Here is a 15,131-nt window from a genome sequence, read left to right on the forward strand (position 1 = left end):
TAGTTTCACACTGGGAACAGAACACAAGGCTCCTCAGATCATACAAGAGGGCAAATTTTTCTCCTCACAATTTCAAACATTTCAGGGCATCACGAGAAGTACATAAATATTTGATAACAGTTACAAAAATCTAAATGTTCAGGATAGATAAAATTCATTCCCCACCTACAGGTATGCCTTCCAACTTATTCCCTCATTACTGATTACAAACATCTACTACAGTTCATTTTTTAAAGACGTCTTCCAAAGACAGAAAATCTCCATTGAGAGGTACTCATCCTCCTTTTGAGAGTAAACAGATGCTTGACACATGATCATACAAGATACAATGTGCATCTAGAACAGAAATCTGAGAGGAAAACACAGAAAATCAAAGTAACACTGACCAGAAAGACAAGACCAGAGCTCAGCTCTACCATGTCTGGCCCAGCCGTGGCACAGGCAGTTGCCAGCGGGGCAAGTGGCCCACGTTTTTCTGTTTGAAGAACAGTTTTCCCACTTTTTAAAGTTAGGCTTGCAGGGATGGCTACCTAAATAATTTGCAAAAAAAGAGGATTTTGCAGCAGTTCTGAGGACTAGACTGTGCTGCTGATAGGGATGTTCACAGCTCTTAGGGGCATGGTGAAAATTGTACGTGTAAGGGATGAATTTGTGCCCCAGGAATTTAAGATTAGAGCTGGACCAGGCAATAACCTTACCTTGATGCACCAAACCCAATTCCCAACAAAACATATCAGTCTGCTGCTCCAGTATTTGTTGGTGCCTGGCTCAAAAAACACCCAAACACCCTCTAGGGCAATGGGTGAACCCACTTGTATCTGGAGGTGACCCTCACAGCACTGATGCCACATCTTGAGTAGGTGACATTTCAGTGCCTCCAGCGGGAATTGTAGGCTGTGGCAAGGACCTACAGAGGTTGTGGGTGAAGACAGGCTGTCCTGCTGGTGGGGGCGGGAAGGAAGGCCCCCAGTGTCAAACGCGCCATTGCAATGGAGCCCCAGAAGGGACCTTCTCCGGTCATGCAGAAACCTTCACACCAACCAACACAGTTTCATTTGTTTCCACCACTTTCTTACAACACAGACGTGTCCCCCTTCCTCCCTCCCCCCAACCCCCCAACCCCCTCCTTTCTGAACATATCGACAAAAGGAACGGCAAAATAAATAAATAAAGACTTAGCCTCTGCTTCGGGGAAGCCGCCTCTCCAGGTTCCCGCATCGGCGGCGCCCCGGCTGGAGCTGGTCGGCATCAGTTTTCACGGCAAATGGTGGGTGCAGAGGGGGCCAGCGGCTCCCCGGTCCTGGCGGGAGGCTCCAGGCTCAGCTGTCCATGTCCAGCCCCCGGCTGTCATTGCACCAGCCCCGAGCCGTAGCTGAAGGCGTAGCTGCTGGCCAGTGACAGCGGCTGCTGGTGCTCCTCGCCCTGCTCCGAAGGGTAGCTGGGAAATGTCTGCGCCCGGGACACCTTCGCTGAGCCGAGGTTGTGACCTGGAGCAAGGAGAGACATGAACACACAGGATGTAAGTGGGCTTTGAGGATTTTCACCACAGACACAGACTCCAGTAGATTAGCTTCCTACTGTCCCACGGTGCCAAGGTGCCTGGAGAGCAGAGTTGCTTCATTGGGTCCTTTTGGGGCTGCAGAAGAGGGTATTCCCTGTGGCTAAGGGCACAAGTGGCTGACAGATTCCCAGCCAAGGCAAAAGGCCTCAGACCCAACTCAGATATAATTTAGGGTCAGAATTACTTTTCAAAATTTCAGTGTCGTATTTGTGCATTTTCTACTTAACAAGTCTTTTAGGGCTGTCTCTCTGTCTGTCTGTTAGGGCTCACAAATAACTAGTGCACATCTTTTTTACCTGAAGCGCTTCCCATGAAGGTAATGCCAGGGGTTTCAAAGGGATTACTTCCACAAATCCCACTTCATTTTCTTACTGTCCTTTGAACATGATGCCAGTTTGTCAGGTAAGCACAGCACCACTGTAATTCCAAAAGGAACTGGCAGTGGGATATGGTGCACATGGCAGAATACTGTTTGGGATGAGGATGTGCCAGGATGTGCTCTTTTCCAGATGGCCTTGTGAATCTCATATAACCATTGCTTTAATCAGTAAGATGGGAAACCACATGTGAAAAGCCAGTGATGAAACTCAGGTAACCCTGATGACCCAATTCTGTAACCTGATAGTTTTCCTAACTTATATTTCCTTTCAAAATTGTAATTTAATAAGTAACAAAACCAAAACTTCCAAAATGCATATCTTCATGCATTTTTATTTTTTGTTGTTGTTTTTGGAAATGTATATTGGAATTTGGATTTAAAATGGTTTTGCATAATGCTTTAAAAACTATCTTAATACACTTATTACCTGTAAGAATGCAAAATCATATTTTTATGCCAACCACAGAGATATTAAAGAATAGCTGCAATGGTATAGACTCAAATACTAAAGAATTCAGCTCATGCTGACACGTTTCAGAACAGTTAGCAGCTGGCCCAGTAGTGCTGAAACCAAGGATGATGTTCACTGGACTTGGGAAAACTTTTCCTCACTTGCATTTGGAAAAGTTTGATCATAACACGTTACTGACTTTGTCATGAAAAAAACTCCATGGCTCCCCCTGAACATGATACTATCAGACCAATGCTGGGACCAAGAGAGAAAAAAAAATCCAACTAAATGAAAAATAGAATAGAAGGTACACCTTAGTGACACTGAAGACAGTAAAGCCAGAATCTGAATTCCCAGTGGCATGTTAATGATCATAAAATCAGTTTCAAAGCACAAGCAAGGAGGATGAATTTTTTATGTGTATTTTTACTCTTTATTCATGGGGTTAAATTGACATTGGCTACCAAAACTTGACTGAGATGAAAAGTTTAGATGTTTTCTGCTTCAAGAAGCTTTTGCATCAAACTGAACTAAAGCTTATGGTGACCGTGAGCTCTGAGCTACACAGTAGCTGATAATGTTTGTGAATAGTCTTAAAGGTTTTATTGCTTTAACCAACTTTCAATCATGATATTATATAAGGCCTTTATTAGTTTTTTTTTACTTTCATTTGGGATTACATCACAATTACTGGTACTCTATTTCTTAATCTAATGCAAACCTAACCATGAGCAGATGCGTGATTCTAGATTTTAACTTTTTGTTGCAAATCTGCTGCATTTCCTTCTCAGGATGTAAGATCTTGCTTTCCCTTTACCCAGAAGCAGAATTATATGTCTTTAAATGCCATAAGGAGTTGCTAAACCAGGCCCATGATTTCCATGTAAAATTTGTCTCTTTCCGACTAATAAAGATAAATAAAGTATGTCAAGGTATAACTTTCCTTCATTTTCTTAATGTATTTTATCCAAAGAGTATAAAACAATCCCTGTGACAATGACCACTTAGTAAAGAGACTTACTAACCATAGAGTTCCCTAAACTCAGACCTATTTGTGTCATCTGCTGTATCTTGTATAATTAATTTTAAATCCACTTTTGTAGAATAGTGTAGCTTTAATACAGTGATGAAGAATGCCCCTAATGCACTAATTTCTAGTTAAGGAATTTAGCCAGTGTCTTGGAATGTAGAAAATGAATTTGAATCTATGAGAGTTAAAAAGGAAATTAAATTCAGGTCTTTCATTTCCAACAGCCAACACATCCCTTGCTGTTCTTTAAAGGAAAATTTGTAGAAGCTAAATGTCACAACAGGGCTAGTTTTTGCCATTCTGTAGCCAAAGATTTTAAGGAGGAGAGTTCTTCTCTCCTAACTGCTAGGATACGTAGTGAAATAGAAGAGAGACAGACAGGTTGAAAAGATTAAGGTACACTTAGCAGAGCCAAGAGGTCTAAGATGTCTGGTTGAGGTTCAAGCTGAGCACTATGATATCAATCTATGAAAATAATAACAAAAAGAGTAGAGGACATTGGTTCAAATGAAATGGGAGAGCTACGGGTAAGAGAAAAGTTACAAGTTTGGAAAGAATGGATCTAGGCAATATATTTACCTTCAACTTATATTGAAAAAAAAAAAAAACAAACCAATTAGCTATGTTAATATACTTCAACAAATGAATAAGAAAATGATGGTGGCAAAATAAAAAAATAGTCCAAAAGGTTCCAAGTTGACTTAAGACTGATAAATAGTAAATTTCCAAAATTTAGGGCACTTATCAGCTTTTTGTTAAAATTCAGCATATCACATACCGGAAATTCTATATTATAATAGACTCTTTTATTTTCATTCCCAAATATTATTTTAAGATTCATACAGCTGATCAGTCTTACGGAGCCCTAGGTACTGCAGTCTCCAAGATTACACTTTATGTCAGCAGTCAGGATTTTGAAACTAAAGATACAGGTAAAGTTTTTGCAGTGAAGGATTAAAGTTCCACAGCTTTCTAAGTTTCCTGCTTCAGTCATATTTGGCCCTTAAAAGGCTAAGAGAGAAGAAGAAGAAGAAGAAGAAGAAGAAGAATACTGTTTGTGGATTTTGCAGCTCTTTGATACCACAGCTGCTTTTAAGAACGCAAAACTAACTCTTCCCTACAATTCGTCTGAAGTCAGCACAAGATGAATTTGATTCACCCAGATTTCATGACCTGAAGACAACAGTGGAGCTGGGGGAGTTTTTTTCCCCCCCATGGCTTACAGAGGAAAAGTTGCTTTTTTTTCTGTTCCAGGACAGGACCTTGGAAACATAAGTATTACTCAGCCTGCTTCATCCTTTATTCAAATTTACTCTCAGGATTATAGAATGCAATGAAGCTGCAGTCCAAAGCAATTAGGTATGAATGATCCATCAAGAAAATTTAATGTAACCCAGTAAATTACATTAAATTAGATTTTTCCTGATCTTAATTATGTTGGAAGCAGAGGAAGTATACACAAGGATCTTATTTCATGGCATGGTGCTTATTTATAACAATTCTTTAGAGGAAAAACCCAATGGTTTCCTAGTAACAGCAGTGACTGATGTACATATAAGTAGATCGATTACAACTTCTGAGAAAAAACTTGCAGCACTAAGCTAAATGAAAAGGAAAAAAAAATAAGAAGAGAAGAGATCCAGGGATAAGCTTTAAAAGCTCCCTTACTGCTGCTTACTGGGAGATGTTTCTGTTTTAGATTCAGAATTCAAATTCTTAACCAGAAGGCAGGTGCCAACCATTTTTCTTTTTTAAATGAAATAAAGGTCAGTCTTTTCTTTTCAAATACAAGAATTCAAGGGATTCTCATCTGATGTTCATTGGTTAGAGCACTAATCTCTGATGTACAAGTCCTGTGTTAAAACTCCCCTTTGCCTGTGGGTGAGGTTCAACATTACACTTTCTGTGGAAAATCAGCTGAAAATGTTCCCTTTCTACTCTGTACTGACACTGCTGCTCACTGCCCCTCAGTTGAGCCATTGAGACTGCAAAGCTGCTTTGTAGACGGAAGCACTTTGGTCATCTGGTTTGCAAGAGCCCTACAAATCTCTGCACTGGCAACGCTGAGGAGCAGCAACAAGCAGCCAAGGGGAAGAGATGGCAGGTTTTTTCTCAGGCTGGTTTCCATGCCAGATGGTTTGTTTGGCAAATGATGACCCGTGAGCAATGTGCCACCATCGCCACCAGACTGCTCACAGCTCTGATGCGGGAGCACTTTTGAAACCCCGTGACTAAGCTTTTCCCATCCAAGATCTAATATAAGTTTATGTTTCTGCAGTACAGTGATTAAAAATTAATAGAACCAGAGGCTCCTGTGTTTCAGCTTCTGTTGCAGGCCTTTAATTACTTTATATGAGATTGCCATTAGGTAAAAATAAAGACATTTGCAGCTGCACAGCAAGCTTTCATCTGGGATTTCTTAACCTCTGAACAGATGACTTTACAAACAAAAGGATGTACTTCTAATGCATTTCTATTTTTCTGGGTAAGAATAATAAATTTATTTTTGAAAATAAAATTTTGTATTTCCATTTCCAAGATTATGAGCACAAAATTGAAGTAATTAAATTAAAGCCACTTGGATATCTTTATTACTATTGTGTTTTGTATTTGGGAGTCTCTGAGACTTTACGATTCCAAGAGTTCTGCAATTGCTATAAATATTTCTATAAATGCTACAGAAAAACTTGTGCTCAAAAGAAATTTCTATGAATCAATCAGTGCAAGCTAAGAATAAATAAAGTGAATCAATTGCTCCATTGTAAAGCAGTTTTTTCTTTTTAGAAATATTAATTGGAAAATTCTATTGTTCACAATAAACAGAACAGTCTGGGAAGCAGGGAAACAGAGACAGATGAGATTTTATCATTGCAAAACAGGATAGTGCAAGAAGGTGGAAAAAACCCAATTAGCTAACAGATGTTTCAAGAATGAAACGTTAGTAAGAAGGAGTTAGCTCTGTGTTGTTTCCTCACACAATTCTCACTGGACTAAATGCAACTCTTGAGCCAGAAAAGTTCCCAAAACTAGTACCAGTCTTTAATCTAGATGTGCATTCTCCAAGGACTTTCCCAACAGCAGTGAAAGCTCCTATTTATACCAGAGGAGGCCCAGAGATTGTACTGAGGATATTGTTTGAATGGGGAAGCTTGTCTCAAAGTGCTTCAACCTCTGATATTCTTTGCAGCATTTTTGTTAGGACAGAGGACAGAGTGGGAAAGGCACTGTAGCTATGCAGTGAAATCCCACCAGGGAAAATTGAACTCTTACTGAAATGAACTAAATTTTTATGCTGCTTATTTCAGATGGAAGCTTTTATCCTCTAAGAGCTTTTGTTGCAAAGAAAGAGGCTTCATATTTTATTCTGGATAAAGAAAAAAAAAATTCTCCAAAAAACCCCCCTACTTCGGTCTCAAATCAGTTAAGTGGCTATTATTTCATCAAAAAGGATACGTTCATTTAAGGCAGAAAATAAATGATTGCTGCTATCCTATTTATAAATTGATACTGGTTAAAATTCTGCCAAGTCTCTGTATTGAATATACAGTGTCTTCTATTGAGCTACTGATGACAAAGCAGCTTTTCCTTTTCTGCTGTTAGATGATTGGAATAACTAAAGCAAAGTTTCATAGCAGGACAAACTGCTACAAAGCAAAACATTTATTTTGCAGTAATGATGCAGTTGGATTGGAAGGGCATTAATTGGTACAGCAATTATTATGCTGTCACTCACAAAAAGATGCAATGGAAGGCAGCAGATGGAAACTGAAAAACAGCATAAACTACATTACAGCATATTGATTTCCATATACTTATTGAAAGTGAAACTCTGGGCCTGTTTCAGTTCCAAATAAAGAAAAACAAATTTTCCTTTGAATTTAACTGCAGTTGGAATAAAAACTCCAGGGAACACAGCTGGGCTCCAACTTTCATGTATTCTAAAATAATTTTGGATTTAATTCCATCAGATACATATATCTTTGTGAAGGGAGAAAGAATATCAAAAACCTAATTTTTGGGACAGATTTTTAAGACAATGGTTTAGTTTGTTTATTATAAATACTTTTGAAGAAAACTAATTTAAATTGAGAATAAAATACATAGGAAATATATGAAGAGAATGAATGACAAACTCTTACCCTCCCCCCTTTCAAAATATTTATTTTCCATTCTTAATTGAAAAATAGTTTCATTTTCCTCAGAATTTGAGGAAAACTTTTTAACTGTAGTAAGTAGTAGAAACTTTTAAACTGTACAGCATCAAGATTAGTAAGTACCTGAGTAGATACATATTTGTTAAAGAGCCATATCACTTCCCAGAATTGGAAAACTATTATTTAACTTAAAAGTCTTTGGCATTGTCATCAAGTCCTCCTCTAGAGAAGAAGGAGCTTTACTATGCATGCAGAAGAGACTGCAGGATTGCCAGTTTAAGACCAGTACATTTACAATATCCTGATTTTCAACATTCCAATTTTGACACAAAAATGCTGGAGTTTTGTGAAGACCATGTCTACATGTCAATATTTTGAAACACAGAAAAATTGTTTCAATACCTACAATGTGAATTGCTTGTAAATATTATGCACAGGGAAAACAAGCATTATTTCATCTGTATCCCTACCTAAAATAGCAGCTGTTTAAAAGCAGTATATTGAAAGGTGTAATTAAAGCCAGCATATTGACTGAAGGCCAGGTTGGCTTAATTGCTGCTGTTTTTTTCTGGGAAGTGTTTTTAAATACCTGCTGTCCTGCTGCACTTAACCTGTGAATCACCTACCTAGACTATCACAAGTTGGTGTAGCTCCTGTGGTAGAAATATTAGAACATCAATCACATCTTTCTCAAGAACGAGTAGTTTTATCTACTTTAAGTTGGTTTCCATTGAGATTTTTTTTTTCCTAATAATGCATTTAGGCGTGTTTATAAAGGGAGGAGACATATTTAAATTCCTAATACCTAACATCTCCACCCAGGGCAGGGAAAAGAAAATTATTTTACACATCTCACATTACCCAATAGTCTTTTCTGTTTTTGCTCATGTTTCTGCTGCCAAAATCTGACACATATTTGGAAAAACTGATCTATTTTACATATGATATCTCTTTGACTGCTACTCTTCTATTTATTATCTGTAACTGTAGGCCTGTGTGCCTGAACTTCAAGGAGATTAAGTAAAAGAAATTGGAGCAGCAATTTTTGTAGTTTTGTGCTCTGAGCCAATGTAAGGTAAGCATAATAAGCTTGTAGTTAACTTTCTTATATTGTCTTCCATATAAAGACTACACCAGTCCTTGCAGAGATTAATTCCTTTTGTCTTTGCAGCTTTTTGCACTTGTGCTAATGTTGGAGTACTAAACCAGCCCTCTCTCACCCTCTGTCCTGAGTCCAGCTCTTCAACTATGCCAACACAGTCAAAAATGGTTCAATCATGTTCCCACTTGACACAAAATTAGGCTTAGGTCCAAATTTGCTACAAAACAAACATCATTTTCCAGCTGAAGACTCTCAAAAAGAAGGATTTCTTAGTTTGGTTTCATGGATTCTATAGAAGAGAAACTTTCTGCAGTGATAATTTGAATTTTTAGTTTATTGATTTAAAAGTATTTTTCAGGGAACCCTGATAGCCTGGCATTGAGCAGCCTCATCTTGCAACCCAAACCATTCTGTAATACAATGAAATCCTTTATTCTCAGTAATTTTACTTGTAAGAGAAAAAAATCCCCTATTAAAAAAAAAAAACCAAACAATTAAAGAAAGTGTTGAGCTGCTCTTCCCGACTTGCACTAAGTTAGGAGAGTTGCAGGTTTCTCTGAACCATTACACAGATGATCCAAAATTTGTGTGTATGGAGAAGTTACCATGGTCAAGGCTTTTGTTTTGTACTGAAAGATACATCACGACCTTGAGGAAAAGCTTTTGAGAGGAAATGTGCGCAGTTTAGCACTAAAATGTATCAAAATGCCAGCAAGTCAATTAACAGCAAATAAAATCTTGAATGAGTGCCCTAACAAAGGTACCTGAAAAGGCTGAGTACTTTGTCCAAGGTGGCCTAATTCATTCTTTAAACCACAGGCTCAGTCAACCAGAAACTAATATAAAACCTAATATAAAACATCTCCACATAAGCTATAAAATCAAGGTTCATAATGAGAATACTAGCTGTTTCTGAACTTGTGCCTGTGCCAAGTAAATTTATTTCATTCACCACAAAAGTAAACAAAGACTAAGCATTTTTATACATAATGCATATAGTTTCACTTTCCTATTCAAGCTCAAAACTCAATGAACTTTTTAAACAGAAACTTCACAAAGCAGACTTCACAAATACATACATAATGTATGTATTACCTATGTATGTTGGTAATACTAAGGAAAAAAAAAAGGTAGAGGAGAAATTTCTGCAAGTGACAATTTCCTTCACTCCAAGGAACATCTGAATGAGATTCAACTGCAAAATGCAAGAAATAACAAGAAAAGAATGCTCTGATCCTAAGTGCATATGGGAAAGGCTAAAGTAGGGGGAAGAGACAACAGCTAGGGAAAACTCCAGCAAGGAAATTATTTTAGTGTTTATTTTGTATCATGGAGATATAACAAACCAACAAAAGAAAATACTCTGAAAAATTAACCTGCTCCTGGAATAATTAAAAAAGCAGGAAGAATATAAAGCTAGTAAAAAAACCAAATGTGAAGGATAGATCAAATTGTGTGGGCTGAGTTACTTTTTCTTAAATAATTTTCTGCAGTGTCTAAGTAAGTAGAGCTCCACACTTGGCTATCTGCTTTTGACTCCTGGGTAGAGCATGAAGTCATTAGGACTGCCAACTGATGGTAGATGTCTGGGCAGAAATTGGAGTATAATTTTATTTTACATCTTTGCAATGTACATGTACCAGAATAATTTAAAGCTGGTAGCTATGTATGTAGTGTCATCATCCTGGTTTACCAGTTTGTTAGCTCAGTGTTCACTTTTCCCTTCCTCAAAATGCTGTGTTTTTATTACAGCCAAACTAAATGCCCCTTCAAAAGAGAGATTTTATCAGATAGATTGTTAAAAAAAATCAATGCCTAAATTTATCACTGATGTAACAGAAAGCATCTTACTGAAAAATTCAACGTAAAAATGCAAATTTATACATTGCCTATAACTTTGATGATAGGAATATGTCACTGTTAAATATTTATTGCATTTCAAATCATGTTGACATTTCCCCTTGGATACACTATTCCAGAAAACTCTATACAGGCCTGATGAAATTCAACTGATACTACAGAGGTGGAGTGAAACAGTGAAATTCTAATTTAATATTAGAAAATCTAAAGCAAAATGAAGGAAAAAATTACTTACATCCATAAAAAGTGTGTAGTGTGGATTCAGTATACTGCCTCTGAAAAGGGGGTACTATTGCATGTACTATTGATTGATCAGTACTGTTTAATCTTGTGGCTGTTATAATTCTGCTGATCTTTATAATGACCAATATTTCCTGGCTGGTAGTATTTTCATTATAAACACTCCATTCACAAAGATTCATCACTAGCCTATAAAAAATATTGCCATAAAATGAAATTCAGCACATGAGGTCTGAGAACACAGTCAGAGAACAAATTTGGTCTGACAGGATGGAGGGAATATGTTTTTCACCACAATTTATGTAAGTAAAATACAGCCTTGATTGGAAAAAAAAAATAGAGAAAAATTGGCAGGCAGTATAGCTTACATTGCTTAACACAGGGAAAAATGGGGATAAAGGATTTATGCCAGTTGAAATGGGTATTTATTCTACAAAAACTATATTTAAAAGACAATTTTATTATGTGAGTAGAACATGAGAACTAAACACATCTAAAACAAAGTCTAAGACATGCAGGTGGTACCTCTGAGCCCTTCCTTTTGCACTCCCAACCAGTTTCTTTGCACACCTGAAGAGCCAGGGAAATAGGGAGATTACTGTCAGCAAAACTAACCCTTATCAAAAACAAAGACACAAAAAAGGCAAATCAAATTGCAAATCATGTTTTTTGAATGTTTGGTTTCCACAGTGGAGTCAGATCTGCTCCACTTCTGGGCTGTTCAGAGAGGCAGGAAATGGATATGAGATGTAATGGGACCATCAATTTAGCATCAGCTGGGTGTGAGATTACCTCAGCAAATGGTTGCACTGCAGATTCAGTCCTGTTTGAGCCATGCTAGAGCTTCTCACTGCACAAAAGCAGCAGAATTCATCATCTGCTTTTGATCATTTTCCTCTACCTCTGCTATAAAACTCAGAGTCATCCCATTACTGTGCTTCCATTGAAGGAAGTTCCCTGAGGACAAAGTGCCATTCAAACTGTAGACAATGGTGTCCAAGAACAGGAAAAAGTCTTGGACTCTGGTAAAATGCCTCTCCTTCAAGGAACTTTGGATTTATGTTGTAACACAGGGAATTAGCCTTGCTTGTGTGTATTTTGCTGGGAATAGAAGGAGGAGGGTGGTTTGTGGGAGATAAAAAGTACCTTTCCCAGTTTGATAAAATGAGCTATTTAAACTGACTAAAGATTTTCCATTTTTTTTTTCTGCCACCAATGAGAAAATTTCAGAGAAGTTCTCACATTAATATATGCAGGGATGAAACACAGCTTTCAGAACTTCTACCTTTCCCCTTTCACTTTTTTACCCATATATTAAAAACATTTATTAAACCATTTGTTATTCAGATTTGGGGTCTCTGTGAAATAATTTTCTATGAAATTGTCCTTAGAAGTATTCTCTAGAAGATCTTAATGTTATTTCAAGCTGCAGCTAGATAGTAATAGTAGATGCCATGCAAAAGTGAAATATTGTATTAGCTGATAATTAGCTCTCTGGAAATATTAAAAAGTTTCCTGAAACACTTGAAGGCAGGAAGACATACCTCTCCATCAATTCTAAAGGAGAAAGGGTTTTAATTTTTTTAAAAGTGCAATTTGAAATTACAGAATGTCCTTAATAAGACTTGAGACAGCAGGCACAGTGCACAAAAAATACAGAAATGGATTTTATGACACGCATTTGAGGTATATTTTGAGGTGTTTGGTAGTAGCCGTTGCAAGTGGTTGAACAGTTTATGAAATGGATGAAATAAAGGAAAGGTTTCTGTCTGTACTGACTGTAACAGCACTCTGAGTTCTTCTGTTCCTTGCAGAGATTGCATATATAAAATATGTGGCAATAAGGCAGTTCACAGAGATGAAACAAATAATTTTTCTCTATAATTTATTCTCTAAAATAAAGAAGTTTATTGATTTTTAGATTATACAAGTTTAATTGGAATAAAGTAGATGTCTAAAACATCAATGAAGCACTCAGGAAAGTTAATCCATTTTTCATGACTCTATAAATAATTTCTTCTAGCTGTAAAAGCCTTCAATTACCCACCAGGAAATCAAAAACAATGGCTCTAATTCACTGAGGGATGCAAGTGATGTTCTTTTGCTTTTTTTTTTCCCCTGAAAGGGAATTCACTGTGATTCAGTGTGAACAAACTGTGCCATTTTTATCACACTTGTGTAACAGTGGAGGAAATGAGTGGAGGTAAATCTGGTAAGGGGTGTCAAGGAACTTGATCTGCTTGTTTCTGGAGATGGGAGGAGTCCCTTTTCCAGACAACAGAAGAAACAACTTAAACCAATGCACTTCCTTCCACACCCATATCCCCCAACAAGCAAATAAACAGAATATGAAAACCAATGGTAATAGTAAAAAGCACAGAAAATACCACCCACTTGCCTTTCCTGGAAGATTATTATTAAAATTGTAAATATTCTGTCCTGTGTTTTGCTTTTTCCCATTCCTTAGCTGAGGATGGTTTTCTGTTAGCATTCCTTATGTGGCCTCTCAAATCACAGAAGCTGTTTGAGCAGCTCAACAGCAGCCCCTTCAAAAGATTTCCTTAATTCCAGCTGCTGGGAAAAGAGTCCTGACAAACCCACTGGAATGATCTGCTGAAGCAAGAAGGGGTAGAGAACTATCACCTCTTAAATGGCATTTATCCTGTCCTCTCTCACTGCCTGTTAGTTAAGTGTTACTAAAGCAAGGCAGGAAATGACAAAAAAGCATGCCCACAGCACAAGACAATAAGCAGCAATCATATCAGAACATGGCATGTACAAAGTAATTACACTTCCTTACAGACATTTGGAGAAAAGAGTGTGACATCAAAGCAAGGCACTTCACTGATGGCAATTTTGCCATTGGCTTTAACTGGAAAGAACTGTAACACAGGTTTTAAATTCATTATGAATGTCTGCAGTTGTAGCACACAGGTAAGAGATGCTGAGGTGAACAAAGAGCAATTAATCTCTCAGAAGGGTTGAATGTCACAGATGTTGGTGGTTGGTAGCAGTTTAGCTAACAGCAAGATGGATAGCATGGAGCCATCAGCAATAGAAGAGAAAGAAAAATAATATAGAGATCCACTTCACAGTTCCTGAATGAAATCTCTGGAATTTTTTACATGTGACTACACCATCCAGTGCTCCAGTCATTTTCAGCTATTGGTGGTCACACAGTGGCATGCGAAATCCAGAAACTGGAGCTCAGACACAAAAGAGATTCAAACCAGCTTCCACCACCACAGCTTGCTGCCTTCTGTGCTATTATTTTCCCTTTCAGTGCCTATTATAGCAGAGCAGCACATAATGTGGAAGCATACAGTATGAGACAGGATTCCTGAGTTATGGCACTACTTCTCCGTGAACACTGCAAAAATTATTACCTTGCATGTAAATTTTTAGGTTTACTAGTACAGCTCTAAAAGGAGGGAAGTAAATAAGAGAATACAAGTAGCTTTCTGGCCGGACAGAAAAAAAAAAAAGGGAATTTAGAGAGCTGAAAATCAGCAGTGATTTAATAGGAAGTTAAAGTATGAATTCAGCAGAAATGACAACTCTGCAGGTACCATACCTGGTGAAGCATGATATCATACTTTTACACTAAGGCAAAATGGCAGCTTGCAAAACTGTGTTGTATGAGGTACCAGCTTCAGGTTGTAAGAGTAAAGCCAAAATAAAATTAAATATATATATATTCTCTATTTTAAGAGTAAAATTTAAAGGGAAACAACTAATAAAACAAATGAAAAAAAAAAAAACAAAACAGAAAAATTAAAAACCCAACAAATAAAAAAAACAACCCCCCTAAAAAACAATTTCATAAAGCAAATGACTTTTACCAGTTTTTCCAATTTATGTCTTTATAGCGTACTCCTCCCTGGAGCAATAATAATTAAAAATTAGAAGTTGTGAGGACTTTTACTCATTACTTTTTATACAGAACAAAGCAGTAATGTGTATTCCTTAGCTGAGTCCTCAGGCTGAGGTGTGAGATAACTCTTATAGAACAGGTATTCTATTAACAAAATATAGATGGGTATTTATTCCCCAACCAGAAAAAGAACTAAAATCTTTTATGTTATAGCTCACACCAGTGATGACTGCACTATCCTGATTATTCAGGACACTGATTCTGCATCACAAAATCACCATATTTACATCCTATTGCTAGAACTTGCAGTTAAAATAATTTTCTTTATATAGTGTTGCAGCTGCAGACATGAGCACCACTAAAACACAGAACAGGGAGCACTCTGTGATTCTTGGAGAGCTTTGTCTCTCCCATGATCTTTGCATTCTTTTAAGGTTTTATATTTTTCTTCATAAGTGGGAGAATGGGATCCAGTTAGTT

General features: G+C 37.3%; 1 protein-coding gene across 1 annotated transcript in view; it reads right to left on the reverse strand.

The window, feature by feature from the left end:
- Positions 1-1,184: 1,184 nt before the first annotated feature.
- The window catches only part of DOK6 (docking protein 6), a 240,258-nt gene continuing 226,311 nt past the window's right edge, over positions 1,185-15,131 (reverse strand). The window contains exon 8 of the mRNA XM_066546168.1: positions 1,185-1,487. Within this exon, the coding sequence (XP_066402265.1) occupies positions 1,348-1,487 (140 nt within the window). The 3' untranslated portion in view covers positions 1,185-1,347. The remainder of the gene's footprint in view (positions 1,488-15,131) is intronic.

This window comes from Molothrus aeneus, chromosome 1 (genome assembly GCF_037042795.1).
Source record: "Molothrus aeneus isolate 106 chromosome 1, BPBGC_Maene_1.0, whole genome shotgun sequence".
NCBI classification, from domain to species: Eukaryota; Metazoa; Chordata; class Aves; order Passeriformes; family Icteridae; genus Molothrus; species Molothrus aeneus.